The sequence below is a fragment of the Rhinolophus ferrumequinum genome, chromosome 16 (genome assembly GCF_004115265.2).
Source record: "Rhinolophus ferrumequinum isolate MPI-CBG mRhiFer1 chromosome 16, mRhiFer1_v1.p, whole genome shotgun sequence".
Lineage (NCBI taxonomy): Eukaryota > Metazoa > Chordata > Mammalia > Chiroptera > Rhinolophidae > Rhinolophus > Rhinolophus ferrumequinum.
In genome coordinates, this window is record NC_046299.1 from 56,518,128 (window position 1) to 56,536,678 (window position 18,551).

Here is an 18,551-nt window from a genome sequence, read left to right on the forward strand (position 1 = left end):
TTAGTAGGTGTCCTGTGGGTACCAGTGGTGCAGTCTCCCTGATCACCTGGGCTGGGTGCTCCAGGTGTGTCCCTTATGGGGATTGTGCGTGCCCCCCTGTTGTACTTGAGCCTTGGTTGCTGTTTGCACATCACTGTGAAGGATTGACCTAAGGCTGATTGGTTGTGAGGACTGGCTGTGACTACAGAGGAGAAGCTGTTGGGAAGGAGCTGACCCTACAAAGCAGGATTCACTGTCCTGGGAGGTGACCAGGTGGGGCTCTGAAACAGGAAATCAGGTGTGCCTGCCTTGGGGCTTCCTGAGAGGGGGCCCACCTCAGGCCAAGATCAGCTGCAGCCTGTCGCTGCCCAGGGCCACCAAGCTTGAGCCACAAAGCAATCTGCAGATGGTCACCACTTGCACTGGGCTTGAAGATGCCTTGAGAGGCCAAGCCACGAACCACTGAGGCCAACTGCCACGGGTGCCAGGCTTGGGGCTGCTCATCAAGAGGTACAGGCCTCAGCCAGATGCTGCTTGTTTGGGGTTTGTGAACCTTTGGGATATTTTAGGAAAGTCCACAGCATGAGCCAAAACAGGCTATTTGTATGAAAAAGCCACTGGATACAGCTTGGGTGGGCCTGAAAGTTGGATGGGGCAGGGTCTCAGGCAAATACCAGGGAAGGGAGACCATTCTTGGCTAGGCTGATGGAGACTCAGATATGGACTGCTCTGCACATAGAGGGGGGAGAGGGTTCAACAAAGAAACAGTGGATTCTGCTAGCACTTTTGTCTGGGAGAAAGATTCCCCTCTAGCCTTTGCCCTGAAGCCAGACAATTCAGTTCCTTCCTGTAAGTGCCTGGCGCCTTTCAAACTTCTGCCCCAGCACTGGAGCTCAGAGGATGAGTCTGTCAGCAAGTAAATCCCTTTGCAGGCCCTTTAAGAGGAGCACCTGGGACTCTAGCTGCCTTCCATCTCACTCAGCCACCATCTCCACTGGTTGTCATAGCCAGAAGTTGTGGGGATTTCTCTTCCTGGCACCAGAACCCTGGGCTGGGGAGCCTGGTGTGGGGCTGGGACCCCTCACTTCTCCTGGGGGGGGCCCTTCACAGCCAAGATTTCCCTTCTGATTTATAATCACCACATGTGGGTGTGAGACTAGCCCATTTTGCATCTCTGCCCTTCCTACAGCTCTCCATGTGGTCTCTTCTGTATGTCCTTAGTTGTGTGACTTCTTTTCAGCTAGATTTCAGGCAATTCTCAATGATAGTTATTCTGTAGTTTAGTTGTAATTTTGATGTGGTCACAAGAGAAAGTAAGCATAGTGTTTACCTACTCTGCCATCTTGACTGGAAATTGATACATCTTTTCTATTGGTGGGTGCAGGACATTTAATATTGAACAACTGCAACAAATAGAGATTGTATGTGGGAAAGAAGATAACAATGAGAAGTTTTAGAGTTGTTGTGCTCTGTTGCCAGTGGGTCTGTTTCTGACGGGTCTGGGAAAGAAAATTACTCTGAGATATTGAACGTATGTTATTCTAGATGCCCAAGAACAATGGATAGGTCTCCCTTAAGTTAAAGATTAACTTTTTACTAAGGAAGCTATTGGCCTGTGATGTGACCACTCACCATGATCTGCCCAGGTAGGAATTAATGATCAGAGTGTCTTGTGTGGTTACTTTTGGTCATTGAGCCTGCCATGTATCCCTCTTTTTGTTCACATACTATTGAGAAATTTACTTGCTCAAGATCAGGCCATAAGTGGCAGACATCTGAGTGGAAACTCAGATTTGTCTGATTTGGTGTTGCTTTCAACAGGATAGTATACTAAATCTTTCAGCCCCTGGAGACAGGCCTATCCAAACGAAAGTTCCCTGCACTGGAGACTGGGCGCAGTTTCTGTTTGCAGAGGTTTGTGACTATTCCCACTCTCATGCCATTTTGGGTACAGTGCCTGACAAAGTCGGACATTCTGGGCATTGCTTTTCCCGCTCTGCCACTCAATAGTGTGAGACCTTGGGCAAGTAACTCAATCTCTTTTGGCCCAATTTTCAATTCTGTAAAATAGGAAGAATTAAAGTGCCTGCATCAAAGGATTATTGTGAAGTTGAACTAGTGTGTGTGAAGCCCTTAGCACAGTGGTTGGCATAATGTCAGCATTCCCTAAATGCTAGATATAGGATTATAATTCTAGTTAATGGGTGATTTGTTCAACAATATTGAGGGCCTATTGAGCTCCAGACATAAGAATGTAGTAGGAACAAATTAGACAAAGTTCTTGCACTCATAGATCTTATGTTTACAAAATTATGATAATTTTTATATAAACTATTGTAGAATCTACCTTTCTTGCATAAATTACATTATACACTACTATTTTTCTACAACTTTTTTCCCCCAGTTACCAATTAGAGATCTTTTAGGTCTATCTCCTTGTCAGTGGTTCTCAAGGTGGGAGTGATTGTGCCTCAGGGGACAGTTGACAATGTCTGGAGACAATTTAGGTTGTGACAGCTGCGAGGTGCTATTGGCGTCTGGTGGGTAGAGGTCAGGCGTACTGCTAAGCATCCTGCAATGCACAGAACAGCCTTCATGACAGATACTTATTTGGCTCAAAATGTCAATAGTGCCCAGGTTGAGAAACCCGGGTCTGTGTCTGGATGTATATATCTCTTTTAAACTTTAACTTGTTACTAGAAGGATATGCAAAAGGTATAACTTTATTCGTTTTTATAAGTGATTTCATCTTACTCTGGATCTCTATTTCCTGTTAATGCCTTAAACAACAACAACGAAAAAATCAAAACAAACCTTAAAATTTCCGGTTAAAGACAACCCTGCCTTCTCTGGTTTAAGTCTGTTTCAGTTTAACTTGGTTACTTTCTAGCAAATATTCAAGCATTTTAAGCTCAAAGTCTGGCCTCTCCCTTCTTGAAGTTTCTTTCCTTTCCCCCAACTCGTGTCTGGGTACAGGGAAAGCTCATGACCTTGAGAGGAACCCAAGGAAGGCGCTGGTCTGTGGCTCAGCTCTGGACCTTGTCCTCTGTTTTTGCTAATCCCCCAATGGTCATGGCTACTGGGACCACCTGTGACTTTTAGATACTAGGCACAGCCGGGGTCTGGGGGGCCCTTCACCCACATTGATCATCCCCCAAATTTGACTTGGCTCCGCCTTGACTCCTGCTGGGGTTTCCGAGTTTCAGCAACTCCTATCAAATACTGTTGGCTGAGGCTGCCCACCCCCAAACCTAGATTCTGGGGTCACCTTGCCTCTTTTCTTAATAGCCTCTCAGGGAGCTGGACCATACTCTTAAAGATCTCTACTTGTTAAAAACAAAACAAAACCCTAAGTCCTGAGGGTTGAGTTAACTGGTCACTTCTTCCCTTCCCTGCCTCCATAGTTTATCATCATTGTTGGAATAAACAAGGCTATCCCTTGTTTCTTTATTTACTTACCCTCCTTTATCTCCACTCTCCTTACCCTCCTTTATCTCCACTCTCCACCCACATTCTCCTTCCTCCTTAATAAGCAGCTTTTCTGATAAGTTTCACCTGTATCTGTTGAAAGGGTTCTTGTGTATTTATTTATAGGCGATATATATATTGTATATGTACCTCCCGGAGGGATGTTATTCTGCTTTCTTTCTTTTTTTTTTTCCCTCTTGAAAAAGTTTTATGTGATTTGACCTTGATGCTTTTCTGTGGCTAATTTTTATGTGAAAGTAGTTTTCCTGAACTCTTCAAAGAAACAAGGGCCTGGAAAGTATTTTACATTCCATGGAGCCTCCTCCTCTGTTGTGGTTGGGAAGTCTTCACAAATCCAGCAGCCTGCCTCTTGGGACAGCTAGGCTTTGGTCCCCTCCCACACATGGGTCTGGACCTTCTTCTTTCTTCTTGTTGCCCCTGTCTTGCTCAATTTAGATTCCATTCCCAATGGTAAAGTTGGCCCTGGAGGGTCTCACCATGGGCTTCTCATACTCACCAAGGGTTGGGGAGGGCACATCCCTCCTTCATTTCAGCTGCTGTTCTCACGTTGGCCTTCTGCCTTCCAGCAAATGCCTGTTCACTGCTCTCAGGTCCATTGGTCACCCTTGTTTCTTCTTCCTCCTGTGTACACACTTGATACCCTGGAGGTCTTGTACTTATCGTTTGTTCCCACCATGATTTGTATTTGGGGTTTGTGGGGATACCTTGGCACCTAGTTTTGTTGTAAACATAGTCTGCGCTCTATTGGTTTTCCTCTTTAGTTGCTCATCTTGTTTTCATTGGGGAATTTGGAAAGATTGATAAATCCTGCTGCTGATCCCAGAATCTAGCCCTCCTACCCTGTACTTACGTACATGTGCATGAAAGGTGAGGCGCTCTAAGTGTCACTGGTGTTTCTTACTGTATCTCACTGAACACTCTGCTATGAGACCCATGCTCTGTGTACTTCTGGTCTATTCTTTCAAATTGCTGCATAGTGCTCCCTGGGGTGTAGCCACCTAATTTTGCCCATCCACTCCCTGAGTCATGGACGTTTAGTTTGCCTCCACCTCATCACCACACAAATTAATCTAAGAATCAATTAACTTCCTTGCACTGGACTCTTATGGGCCTGCATAAGAATTTCTTTATAATGTATCTCAGGATTGGAACTGAGTCAGAGGATACACATGCACTGAATTTGACTAGGAGTGCCGATGGCTCTCCAGAAGGCTGATCCGGCCTCTGTTCTCAGCAGCCAGACATGAGGGCTGCTCCACCTCCCTGTTCCAAATCCCACACGAGATCATGGTGGAGGTCCTGGATCCTCTCCATGCCTCACAGGAACTCAGAGGCTGGAAGCCACCCTCTTCAGACTGGTCTCTCTCCAAACACGCCATTGCTGCCTGGCTGTGGCTACATGATGCAGGTGCACAGCACCTGCTAATTCTCCACAAACATTGGGGTACAGGACTCCTCTACTTTCAGCTACCTTCTCAATCTCTCTGGGCTATGGGGTGCAGAAGAGAACGTGAGGGCATTCCCTTCCATCCTTCCCCTCTACCCCAGCCCCAGCCCAGGAAAAGCTCTTTCTTGTCTGGCAGGGACTCCTCATAGGATCTATCCTATATCCTTCTAGAATAGGTCTATAAAACTGTGTTCAAACCTCTGACTATTACTCTGAATAGACAGAGAGTTTCTAGAATGTGAAAATCACTGTGTACTTCTTTGCCAGTCCTGGCTTGTAAGACTACTCTCTAGCTCAGTGAATCTCAAATCTCGCTACGTATTAGAATTGCATGAGATGATTTTAAATATTACTGATGCTTGGTGTACCCAAAATGATTTAAACCAGACTCTTTTGGAGTGCGCCAGTGCTTAGAGTCATGCTATAGAGACTTAAGACAGCCAACTTTGACAGTTAAAGCTCATTAGTGCCATTTATTTCTTGGTGATAATCTCCCAGTCCCCCAAAGGACACTGACCAATCTTGAATGAATGTCATAGCAGTGATATGTGGGGAGCTGCAGCACAACAATATTAAAATATTTTAAAATATTAAACATTGACTATATTCAGTGTATGCTCATACATATGTGAAGGGCGTAAAGAAAGCTTAGGAAGTGAAAACACCACCAATCCTTGAAAGGCCCTGTGTGCTTCTCACCATTGTGGCCCTCTCCTTCCCTCAGATATGATCCCTGTCCTGAATATTTGGTCCATCATTTCTTTGCTTTATTTATTGTGTATGTATTAATCTCCAAATACTGTAGTGTTTAGCTTTGTGGGCTTTTCAACTTAATATAAATGGAACTGTAGTGTATTTATTTTTCAGTTATTAGCTTGTTTCATGCTTCATTGAAAAATTTTTTTTCTCCTTGTGTCTTTCCACCTCTGTTGTTTGGAGGTTATACCACTCTTAATGCCTGTCTTTTAGAGGTTTATTTAGATGATATAACATGCATAATTAACATATTCTAAACTTAATATATATATCTTTACCATTTTCCTAAATGAATAGAATTTTTTAACTCCAGTCATCTTTTTCTTGATAAGATGTTGTCCTGTGTTATGGTTCTACTTTTGTAAACCCTCAAATTATTCATTATTATTATTATTTTGTAAGTCAATTTATATATTTTAAAGTTAACCTATAGTATCTATGCTCATCATTCCTTCTAGTATCTCAGATTCTCGATCCAGGATCATTAGAATTTCCTTAATCATCAACTCTGAAAAATTTTTCTGCAGATGTCTTTTTTTTGCATTTCTCCTTGAAAGGGTTTTATTAAGCACTGTTATTTTTCTCTAGGCACACTGAAAATATTATCTCATTGTCCTCTGGCTTTAGTTGTTGCAACTGAGAAGTCAACCATTAGTCTAATTGTTTCTTCTTTGTAGGTAAACTGCCTTTTCTGTCTGGTTGGCAAAATGAGACATTGAGTAGCTTTGTGCAGTCACACTGTTACGTGTCTGTGATTAATTCTCCGACATTCACTCTTTAAGTACTCCTTCCTCTCCATTCTCCTCTCCTCATTGAGATTCAGGTTATACATGTGTTAGACCTTTCATTCCATCCTCCATGTCTTTTAACCTACTGAGACTAAGATTAAACTTCTCTTATGCTATGTTTATATAAATATCCCACGGATGTATCATTCTTCGTCCTCACTGTTTCACTCATCATATCTCTTCTTCTCTCCTTTGCCCGCATCAGCACTCCTTGCTGCTCACACAGAGTCTACCCAGCCTTCAAGGTGAACTTCACACCCCCTTCGTTGTCTGTACAAAGCTTGTCCTGACTTATACAGGCCTCATCTGTCTCCTCCTTCTTGTGTCTTTCACAGCACTTACTGTCCTCTGCATGAGATAATTTGGTATAGAGCAAACAGCACTGAACTTGGAGTCTGAGGACCTGAGTTCAAATTCTGGCTCTACCACTTACTAGCTCTGTGAACTTGGGTAAGTCACTTCTCTTGCTGACCTTCAGTGTCTTCAGTTATGAGAGTTGTTAGGAAGACTGACGAGATGGTGCCCAGTGCTGGCTCTGGCATAAAGCTTCTCCTGTGGCCCTCACTGTGTCCTTTTGCCTCTCTGCCTCAAAATGGAGGCCATTTCTGGCAGCCTGGTGGCTTGGGGGCTGGATTTCAATGCTATAACCGTAGAAATATAGCTGCGAAGCAATCCTTAGAAGAGGAAGCCCTCATTGGGTTGAAATCCTTGGCTTGTATGCCTCCAATTTATACCCCTTGAATCCATTTTCTATCCTTGAACATTCGCATATTCTTCTATTTAGGAAACATCAGTAGCTCCTGATGGCCCTCAGAATTAAATCTAGAATTCTTTTCATGGTGTGGAGAGTGCTTTGGGGCCTGACCCCTGCCTACCTCTATGCCTCATGCCACTGCCCAGCTGCTACTTGTAGCCCTCCCTCCAGCCACAGAGAACCGTGTGCTAATTCCTTTTGCAAACTGACCTTCTTGCCTTGCCCATTTGTTCTAATCTTTCTGTTCTCAGTCTAGCTGTCACTTCCATCCCTGGGCTCCAGAGATGTGTGGGCACCTTCCTTAGGTGTGACCACAGCAGCTGAGGCCACACCCCATGTGGCCTTTATTACAACTGGTTACAGTGAGCCTTTTAAAGAAAATTAAGCCAATCTTTATTTCTGTCCAGAGTCAGAGCTTTTGGGAGGCAGCAACTATTTCTCATTCAGTGCCGACTTTCAGATGCCCAGCATGGGGCCTGGCTCCCAGAGAGTGCTTAATAAATATTTCTTAAAGGAAAGAAAGAAAAAAGGAAGAAATAAAGGAAGGAGAGAAACTATAGGAAAAACTGCATTTCCCATTGTAAAGGGTGAGAAATGGCTTAGAAAGAGTCTGTAGTTACGTTCTCCAGTCATCATTCTAGAACGACAGCCCTGGACGCTCTTCAGTTGTCCTCAGCCAACACTGTTCATTCGCGGAATTAGAAAGTTTTCATGGTCCCAACATGTGGTCTCTTCCCAGCCAGAAGGGGTGACATGAGGTCTTCTCCTCTCTCTTTAGCCAGGAGATTATAGAGTGTTTAGAAGGGGCAGGTGGGACGGGGTGGGGTATGATTAGTGCTTTGTTCCCAGAATACTTGGCTTAGAGGCTATCCAGGGGGAGAGAGAGAGAGAAGGGGAGGGCAGAGTGAATGGGGTAGGGAAACATAACAGCTTCTTGCAAGCATCTTATATGTCCCACAGCCATGAATCAATTCTCTTGGGGGCTAGGTTTTCTGTGAAATGGTCTTTGCCATCCTGAACTGTGAGAAGGTATCATCTTTGGTCTTGGGCCAAATAGCAATTTTGATTACTGGGTAAGTTTCAAAGAGGGGGCAGAATACATGGATGCTTACTATGGCGACTCTTAGGAATGGCGCAGGCTGGGGCCCAGGGACAGTCCCATTCAGAGAAAGCCACCCTCAGCAGCCTGTGTTTGAGAGGACCAGCTGTGCAGGGTGTGGGTAACATAGCCTGGAGGTACTGTGAGTGTTACTGCTACCAGCAGAAGGTAGCACTTACCACTAGCACGTGTGTGCAGTGCTTAGTATCCAGTGCAGACGACTTCCACTGTGTTAGACGTTATGTTCTCAGGCACTGTGATGAGCACGTTCATGCATTAATTTAATGAATTCTCAAACAACCTTACGATGTAGGTGTATTATCAGTACCTCTTAATAGATGAGGACATTGAACTGACTTTCAGAGGGACTCATGTACCCTGCCCAAGGCCACCTACTGATCAAGTCTCTGAGCTGTGATTTTAGTCCATGCACTTGATCTCTGCTCCAAACAAGCCCCACGACATCCCAGGCACTTAGGGTACAAAGATAAAGTTTTGATGTCCATATGGGTCTTAAGGAAGCAGCAGTGCAAGAGATTTATTGGAGCAAATGCCTGTGAAGGATAAAGGGGAGAGAGAGCAGAGGAAGGTGGGAGAGTCTTCAGATGGGGTGGAGGTCTGACACGTGTGAAGGGAGAGAGGGAAGGAAGGCTGGTTGGGAGGAAGAGCCTGGCACTGGAGTGCAGCTCGGAGGAAATCTCTGTCAGGCTGATGAGAAGCCCCTGAGCAAGGGCTGCTTACTAGAGGAGCCCGACACTGGATAGGAACGGTGGCTCTCATGCCCCGTGCTCAGTCATAGGACCCCTGTGCTCTGAGTCAGGGGGTACTCAGTCTAGCACTCCCTGCACTAGGAGCAGCCTGAGGGGAGCATCCCTCGGCAATGGATCCTGAAGGTGCAGCAGCTGGAGACTGGCTGCTCCCCACACTCCTCCTTGCAATGGGGGGTCTCTCTTGAGTGGAGGCCTGAGCAGTACGCGCTCACATGGCTGCCACAGACTCCGTCCTTGAGCTGTTCACAGCCAGTTGACTAATACACTGTAGAGTTCGGGCAGGATGCTATGAAAGCCCCAAGGTGGGATATCCCTGTAGCCTCCTGGGATAAAAACCATTTCCTGGTAGGGTGGAGCAGGTTGTACACTGAAGAAAGGGACCCTGCCACGAAGGCTAGTTGGGGGCGGGGGAGGGAGTGACATGCAGAAATGTGAGCTTTCCCAATGTGGCCCAGAGAGGCAGCCTTTTCTAGTTCAACCACTCAGAGGGACATCTTTTTCTAACTTGCGCAGAGGTGGAGTATAGGCGAGTAGCAGCCTGTGATTCCCGGGAGAAAAGAGGAATCCTTCAGTGAGCATTCAGGGCCAGCTGAGACAAAGGGGGCTGGGAATGAGGGTGGGGCTGCTGCACAGGGAGGCTTGTGGAGAGCAGGTGGTAAGGGTGCACGAGGTGAGCCGAGACCGGTGGCCGGGGCGGGGCGGGGCCCGGTGCCATCATTCCTAAGGCAGACTCTGCCGGAGGTCAGTGGGAGCCCATTCGAGGGATTTAGATGGGGGAGAGACATGACGTTGTCATTTTGGTGTTACTGGTCACTTTTAGATACTAAAAAATTGAGTCACATTGAAATTTGACTGTTTAGTCTCCCACCCAATGTAACACTCAACTTCTCTCCCACTCCCAGTCTAGGCCGGGCTTCAGCTTGAGGTGCATGGGGTGGGGACGGGGTGACATCTTCTGGTCCTTCTTCCTCCCACCCATACGCTTATCTCCCCACCCCAGCCACATTTAAGGTCTCGGTCCTCTGGTGTTGAGGCAGGGAGGTGGGTGAGGGACGGTGCTGAATCTTTTGACAGGTGCCTGATGTGCCCTTTCCTCCTCTCTTGTCTGTCATGGTCTCTCTGGCTGAAGCCACTATGGCTGAAGCCTCCAGCGGGCAGCTCCAGGGTGCATCCTGCCTCCTACATGTGTGATTCTTCATGTGTGCGGTCGCGGGAGGGCTCCCCTTTCCTTCCTTCCCTCTCTCTGCCTATGTAAGTTTTCTCCTTAGGTATTATAGCCTGGATAGGGAGGGGTTGGCTGCCTTGATTGTCCCGTGGTAAGTCCTGGTCAAGGAGGAAAGAGATGCTCCCAATTGTGCTGGCTGTCTTTACAAGGGGCACAGGTGACAGAACAGTTGCCTGTGTCTTCCGCTTTGGGCACAAGGAAAGTCATGTTGTGCCTCCTGTTAAGGGGAGGAATGAGAGGGGGGTGTGCCTGCAGGTAGTTGGGGAGGGGCGTGGGGGACGCCGCGGGGGTGGACTCCCACGTGTGTGGTGCCTTCCCAAGTCAGGGGGATGAGCAGCCCGGCTTCCTTCTACCCCCTGTTACCTCACTGGCTGTAAATAATCCCACTGCATGTATGTAGAGGGTAAACAAGTGAGTGTGTAAAAGGACAATTTGTTGCAATTCACCTCTCTCCCTAAAAGAACAGATGATAACAGTAGCCAGCTTTACCACAGCTCTTCTCAGTTTACCAAATGATTTTCAATTCTTTATCTGACTTGAGAGTCCTACCGTACCGTACCTTTGAAGTGAATGGGTTAAGATTACCATTGGAAAAGTTGAGTGCTTGGCTGAAGACCATAGAGCCAGGTCAGGGCAGAGCTGGGCAGGTCGTCTGAGTCGTCTGACTATGCCCATTTTCCCACTGCCCTGGCCTCCAGAGCCCATCCATTAAATGTACACTGCCCAGATGAGGGTGGTACCCTAACAGCCTTTGGGGGAGTGCCACTGACATAAACACTCCAAGGTCAGACCTGAAACCACATTGTGTAGGACTGCAGAATCTGAGAAAGTTTTGTTCTTTGAGCTCAGGTGGAAGCTTAGTTATGTGCCTTTATTAAGAAACTGTCTGCCTAGTGTCCACAAGTAGACAGAGGAAGTCTTGTTACTTCTTAAGAGGAAACGCTGTTTTCAGGTGCTCCTTTATGGGTACCAGAGAGATACTGAGGCAGGAATCGTAAGTCACCCTGGTCTCGTCATTAAAGCAAGTCTCTTAAGGCTCTCCACAGGGCAATGGTTGTTGACTTCTATTTGTAATCGATAAATGCTAGAATTCCAGCTCATTCCTATTTCTTTGGTTACCCAATTAATCCAAATTAGTGTGGCTTAATTTAGAGGAAACATGCTAAATTCAAGTCCTAGTAGAAACTCTGCCCCCAGGCTCACAGCTGGTTGCTTTGGGCCAAGATGGCCCCTCAGTGGACTAAGGCAAATGCTGGATGGCCCCTGAGACCCCACCCTTCCTTGGACAGAGGCTGAGGGGCAGGAATGAGTATGGATGGGGGTGAGTGGGGGCAGGGATGAGCGGGGATGGCAGTGAGTGGGGACAGGGGCATGGGGAAAGAGTCGCAGAACCTTCTGCAGCTGACATTTATTTTTTCTTTTTGTAAACCAGGAATTATTAGCCGAGAAGATGCAGAAGACCTCCTTGAGAACATGACCGAGGGAGCATTTCTAGTCCGGGTCAGTGAGAAAATCTGGGGTTATACCCTCTCTTACCGTCTGCAGAAAGGGTTCAAGCACTTTCTTGTGGATGCCTCCGGAGATTTTTACAGCTTCCTGGGAGTGGACCCCAATCGCCATGCAACACTCACCGATCTCATTGATTTCCACAAGGTATCACTCTTAGAGGTGCTGGTCGGGGGTGAAACTGGTATTAGAGAAACTTGAGCTCCAAAGGGAGAGCCAGGCTGCTGGCATTCTAAGAGATGGGGGTGGAGAGTGAGCAGGCGGCCCTAGGAGGTCCTTAGGGTCACAAGACGTGGAACATTGGGGTAGAAGAGACAGAGGTTGTGTAGATCTAGTCTTCTCTCTGGATTACCCTCTGACCCATGCGGGCACCTCTAACCCTGGCCCCCAGCCCTCCTCTCACCTCGAGGACCTGAGTATTTCCTGCTGTCAGCGCTTAGGGACTGATTGACCAGTCTTCTGTCCAAGCCCGTATCTCACCTCCAACTCATCCTGGATGTCCCTCTTGAGGACATTCTGGGCAGGCTTCTGGCAGCTTTGAAGAGTAAGCTAAAGCCTAGCAAGCAACCTCGTGGTTAGAGGAGCTTTTCTCGTGGCTAACTCTGTCTCTTGCTCCAGCTACAGCTTTACCACTTAGTACATGTGTGACGTTGGACAGGTTCCATAGTCTCACTGAGCTTTAGTTTCCTACTGGGCCAATGGATGTAAATACTGCCTGGCTCAGATACTATGAGCATTAAATGAGAGGACGTGTATAACAGTACTCTGTACCTGTAAAGTGGTTTGGAAGGTCTTGATTCCCAGAACTCTTTGTTATTTGTTCCCTTGCCGTGGACCTCACATTGAAAAAGATGTTGCCTTCTAAATAATATAGGTAGAAAGAGGCAGTTTCTGTATTAATGTGGCTGTCGGTAGGAGTAGTAAGTGGGAGAAAGACAAAGTAGGACTTGGTGACCTGGAAGGGTGGGGCTCCGGGATTCTGAAAGACAGCTCGGGGGTTCACCATCTGTCTGAGCTTTGCAGGTGTAGAAAGTTCCACAGAATTACTTGACTGTCTCACTGGCCTTTTGCTATAATAGGGACTCTTGGATTTTTCTTCATGGATGTCCCCAGGGCTCTAGGGACCGTTAACTCTTAACCGGATCTTATAAGTAAAGTACATAGAAAATCACCCATTTACAAACACCCAGACACTGGGAGAAGAGGACCGCTCAGAAAGCTAGATGAAGCAAGTTCAAGGCAGATTTCTCCTTGTGTGGGGCAGAGCTTTCTAACAACTATAGGAAAGAGAAAGGGAGGGGCATGTGGATATTGGCACCTTCTCTGTGTCAGACTCTGTGCCTGTTGCTCTTATGTCCAGGTTTTCATTCAATTGTCACTATAGCTCCGTGAGGGTGGCAGATCAGTCCCATTTCACAGATCAGGAAAGGGAGCTTGTGTAACTTGTCTAAGTGTTCATGGCTGGTCCAGGAGTTAAGCCTCAGGCTGTGTGCCTCTAAGGCTTGTGCTTTTTCCCTAAACCACATTGTTTGCTTTCCCTGTCCTAGATAAGCTGCTGTGAGCAGTGATGAACTCCCTGTCCCGGGAAGTGTCCAAGCAAAGGGTAAATGTCCATCTCTCAGAGATGCTGTGACATGATCCTGCATAGAAAGGCTAGACCAGATGTCTTTGAAGGTCTTTACTCTCTCCCAAATCTAAGGGGTTTGAGATTGCCAGCTTCGTTTCTAACACTAAAGAGAGAGCTCATCTATGCCCATGTGGATGGAGATCTGGTGGCCAGTTTTATAAGTTAAATTTTTAATTACATAATTAATTTATAATTACATTTCAAGAAAAATCAAATATAATATAAAGTGAAAGCCTTGTTCATATAAACTCCCCATTTCCATCCACCTTGAATTCTCAGTTTGTACAGCACCTATCCAAGTATTTCCTGGGCGTTAACATAAAAAAAATGTGTGTACATAAAGAAATACACAGTTTTATTATTTTTCACATAACTTGGACAGTCCTTTACCAACAGCTCAGCAATTTGATTTTTTAAACATGCTTAATATATCATAGAATGTATTTTATAAATGCATGGTTTCTACAATCAGGCTGCCCTGTTTTAAATCCTACCTTCCTTGCTGTGTGAGACTTTGGGCAACTACTCAAACTTTTGTGTCTTAGTTTCCTCCTCAGTGAGATGGGTTTAACAATAGCACTTACCTCTTTAGGGTCACTTTGAGGTTTCGGTGAGATATCACTGTAAAGTGCTAAAACAATATACCTGGCATCTGGAAGTTGTCAGGACTTGGCTGTTGCTGAAATATGTCTCTGAGATCTTCCTATGTCAGCACTTGTGCTGCAGCCTTGTAAATGCCTATGGTGTCCCATGGGATGGATGTATATTACAGTTTCGTTATCCATCCTCCTTTTGATGCCACTTACATAGCTTCCGGGTTTTCATGATCACAAACAGTGCTGCAGAGACTTCTTGCATAGTCACTTTGGGCACATGTACGAGTATTTCTCTCGGATGGATCCCTCAGACTGGAATTGCTGGATAGAAGACTATGCATATTTTAATTTGAGAAGATCTGCCAGATTGCCCTCTAAAAATGTAGCGCCGATTCATACTCCTGCCAAAACTATATGAGGCTGTTTCCCCGAACACTGCTGCCAACACTGGGGATTATCAGTCATTTTAATTTTTTCTCATCGATGCGCAGACACTGAATCTCAGTGTTGTTTAGCTTGCATGTCTCTGATTACCACTGATGCTGAAGCTCTTTTCATATGTTTAATGGCTACTTGGATTTCTTCTGTGAATTGTCTCTTGATATCTTTTGTCCTTTTTTCCACTTAGATGTTGCTTTCTTATTGATGTATCAATTCTTCCAGCGACTAAATTACTCTTCAGCCATGTCCATTCTGCTCTTCAGTTCTTCCATTGAATTTTTTCTTGTAATTTAAATGGGCATCCTTTTCATTTCCAGCTTCTTTATTGTTTTTTTTTTCCCTCTTCATAATAGCCCATTCTTGTTTCATGGATGATTTATCATCTTATTCCACTGAGGAGATTCATACACATCTTTTAAAGGCTATTTCTATTTTAGAAACTTGGTATTTTCTTGGGAGTCAGTTCTGTTGTTGAGTTTGGCATCTTTCTTTTGTGGTAATGATTTGTCTTAAATGCTTACAAATATTGAGCTAGGAAGTGATTTTTGAACCCTGAATTTCCTATTTATCCATCATTGCATACGGTTCTTTTCCCCCAAATCCAGTCTCTTTGTGCGGTTGGGGTTGGAGTTGATAGTGAGTAGTTCGTCCTTTGGGCATGGGAGCGTCTGAACTTTGTGGGTCTCTTTGGCTTTCCAAGGAACTGTGTGCCTCTCCTTACTTTCTGACATGCCTGAGGTAGACCTCTGCTGTCTGGAGCTCCCCAACGTGTCTCACTGATAAGCTCTAGCACCACCCCCCACATTAACTCCTCTGAAAATCTCATCCTGTGTATCTTTTGGTGTTCAAGTATTCTTCAACAGTTTTGCTCTGTTGACAGCCTTTCTTCTTATTCTCCCATATTTTTATGGGAGAATTGTTATTTTATCAATTTATTTGTTATTGTTATTGTTATTTTTATCAATTTATTTTTAAAAGCATATATTTTTTTTTTTTGGCCATTTCTAGAAATTTGAGTGAGGATGAGGCAGACATATATTCTTCGTCTTTCTGTCTTGAACCGGTCTCTCTCTCTGGTGGATGCTTGTTTCCCTTTCTTCAATGAATGTTTCTTTTTTTTTTTTTCTTTTTAGGAGGAAATTATCACTGTTTCAGGGGGAGAGTTGCTGCAGACACCCTGTGGACAGAGAGACAGCCCGCCAGACTACCATTTGTTGTTTGAATGACTTTTATTTCCTTATCGATTGAACTCCTTTGGGCATCCCTTTTTTTTTTTTTTTTAAACTGAACTTAAGAACTTCCAAGCTCAAATCCTTATGGCCTTCTGGAAGATCCACCCCCGTCCAGAGGATTAAGTAGATTAGTACATCTCAAGGGATATGAAATACATGGCGTGTGTGCTACTGGTCTTCAACTCAGGGCCCAGGACAGAAATTGCTAACAACTGATGCAATCTTTCATGAAGAGTTTAGACATGACTTCAGAAGATGAAGCCTACTTGTTATGGCTGCTCTAAACTCAGCTTCCAGAGCCCATGGGTCATGTTTTTATAATCCATTATAATTCCAGTGCCGAACTCAGAGTTTAACATGTGGTAGACATTCAATAAAATGTTTGTTGACTGAATGCACTTCTGAAAGTTTTCCAACACCGCTGATCATCAGTGATTTCTAGTAAGTTATTTCCTACCTGTCACTGTTTATAAAGTCAAGGAGATTATAGAAGAAATATTGTAAAGGATTTATATGGAAAACATAGAAGCTGCATCTTTAATGATGTTCGTTATCACTCTCATTGATATTATCATTGGAATTACTAAGGTTTCTGAACCCCAGCTTCCAGAACAGGTGACTGATACTGCCATTCCTTCCTCGTTTGCCTCGTCTTTTGCCACCCCTCCTCTGTCTTGAAATCATATCTTGGCCTTCATTTTGCAATATTGAGGCAGGGGTTTCATGTATCCCTATAGATGTGCCCCAAACCTAGGGTGAATTATAAATCCAAGGATGGTTTGTAGACATCTGATAAGTCCTTTGCTGTCTAGGATTTGGCCCTCTTTATGCAGGTTACTCAAATGATTTTCTCTGCCTTCATAGGCCTTTGATTTTGATTCTACTGTCCTTCTGAGTATGTTCTTCTTAAGAAGAAGGCTGTCCCACTAATTCTCAGTGACTCTCAGGGATGGTGTCTATTTGTGCACACTCATGTTTCACATTTATGGACATATACGAGTACATAAGAGACAGCTTGTGATGACAAAAATAGTATAGGCTCTAGGATCAAACAGACTTGCTTGCAACCCCCCACACTGGAACTTGCTAGTATTTGAATGCTAGCAGCGTTGTACATGGTGAGAGTAAAAGTATGAATGGACTCTGGGATGTCAACGAACTTACGTGAGTTGTGTCAAACATCTCTTATGCTCTACTTCACCTCTGTGTCACCTGTTCTCAGATCCTTGGCCACTTGTTTCACCCCAGATGCCACCACTACAACCAGTTTGGCATGGGCTCTGCTCTTTCTCACTGTGTTGATCAGCTTCATGGGAGCATATCCCAATGATACCCAGCCACGCGTGGTGCTCTGCGCATCACGTCTCCTGTTGCTGCAAAGGCATAAGATACCATGTAACCAAGAAGAGCTGGGAAGAGAACTCCCCATGCGGTGAACCTTTGATCAATGGGAGACAGTGGCTGGTAGATCAGTTCTTCTCCCTTTCTCCTCCTGGAGGGACTTCTCTGAGAGGCAGTTCTTCATATGGTCTCTCACAGGATAGTCCTGCACGATCAAGCAACCAGTCGTGATGAAACCAAGCATAATGGTCAATCAGTTCAGCTCCTACTCCTGTATGGTCTTCCTCCTTCTTTGCCTCACTCCCCTCTGTTCTCCTGCTCCCCCAGGATTGTACTCCTGACTAAAGCAGCAGCAGGCAAGCATTTGCCACAGGGTCTGCCTTTTGGGGAAGCCAGGGTAAGGGACACATCATACAAATGTGCTCAATAATATCAAGTTTGCCACCTGCCTCCATGGCTTCCCTCCTGTCTGCCTGTCTCCCAGCACCCCTGTATGGATAAAATGCAATGATGTAGGAAACCTGCTTTCTGAACTCTAAAGTGCTTTCAATCCACAACCAATTATTATTAAAATTACCTTCTTTCTTTTGGACTCAGAGGAACCAAATTTTAGTGTTGGCTGTACTACTTATAAAGTACGTGACTTCATCCAAGTCATTTAACTGCACTAAAGCTCTGAGAAGAGAATTTTCTGTACGGCCACCACTAGGTTTTTGGCAGGTCAGTTAAATGATAAGTGTGAAATCTCTGTCCAAGTAAAAGGTATTGCTAACAACAACCACAACAACAGCAACGATTATTTTGTGCTTCGCAGTCACATGTGAAGGGGATATGATGTGATGATTTTTCACGGTGTTAGAAAAAACTTTTAATTCCTGGAACTAGCAGCAGCTTTGAAAGCAGACAAGATGGGCTGAGAACCTGAATCCCTGAGCTGTTGTCCCTGACCCAAATGAATATGAGAGACAACAGCTGAGGTTTCCATGCCTAACACATTCATTTTATTTGGGGCCTGCACTTTCTGCATGTCTCATATATTTTAGGTGTTACCTGGCCTTAAAATAAATTCCTTGTAAGTTGTCCTGTGACTGAAATTACTGTCTGGAAAACTGCAATTTCATCTTGAGAATTTTATTATGCTAATAAATGTCAGGATTCTCAAATAAAGGAATTGCCTTTTTTTTTTTTTTTCTGAGCCCTACAAATATAATGAAAAACAGCCAGTCAGCTACAAGACTCAGCAGAGGGAAAATTTACAATTTATAACTAGAAAGAAGTTGTGAAAAACACTACACAGCTTAATGGAAGATAAATTTCAAGGGATGAATGTGTAGTTTGGGGTACAGATTCAGGGAGACCCCTGTAGCAGAGGTGGGGAGCTGTGCGCTCGGAAGTGGGGGACTGTCTCAGGAATGTAGCTAAAAGAGCTACTTGGAGTGGACCATTAGAAGGAAGACGTGGACATGAAGACCTGGGCTCCTGGGGACTGGATCCCCTTTTG

At 45.0% G+C, this 18,551-nt stretch overlaps 1 protein-coding gene across 1 annotated transcript in view; it reads left to right on the plus strand.

Moving 5' to 3' along the window:
• SH2D4B (SH2 domain containing 4B) overlaps positions 1 to 15,744 on the plus strand; it is a 95,160-nt gene extending 79,416 nt beyond the window's left edge. The window contains exons 7-8 of the mRNA XM_033130925.1: positions 11,740 to 11,960; positions 15,611 to 15,744. Of these exons, the coding sequence (XP_032986816.1) occupies positions 11,740 to 11,960; positions 15,611 to 15,703 (314 nt within the window). The 3' untranslated portion in view covers positions 15,704 to 15,744. The remainder of the gene's footprint in view (positions 1 to 11,739; positions 11,961 to 15,610) is intronic.
• Positions 15,745 to 18,551: the final 2,807 nt, after the last annotated feature.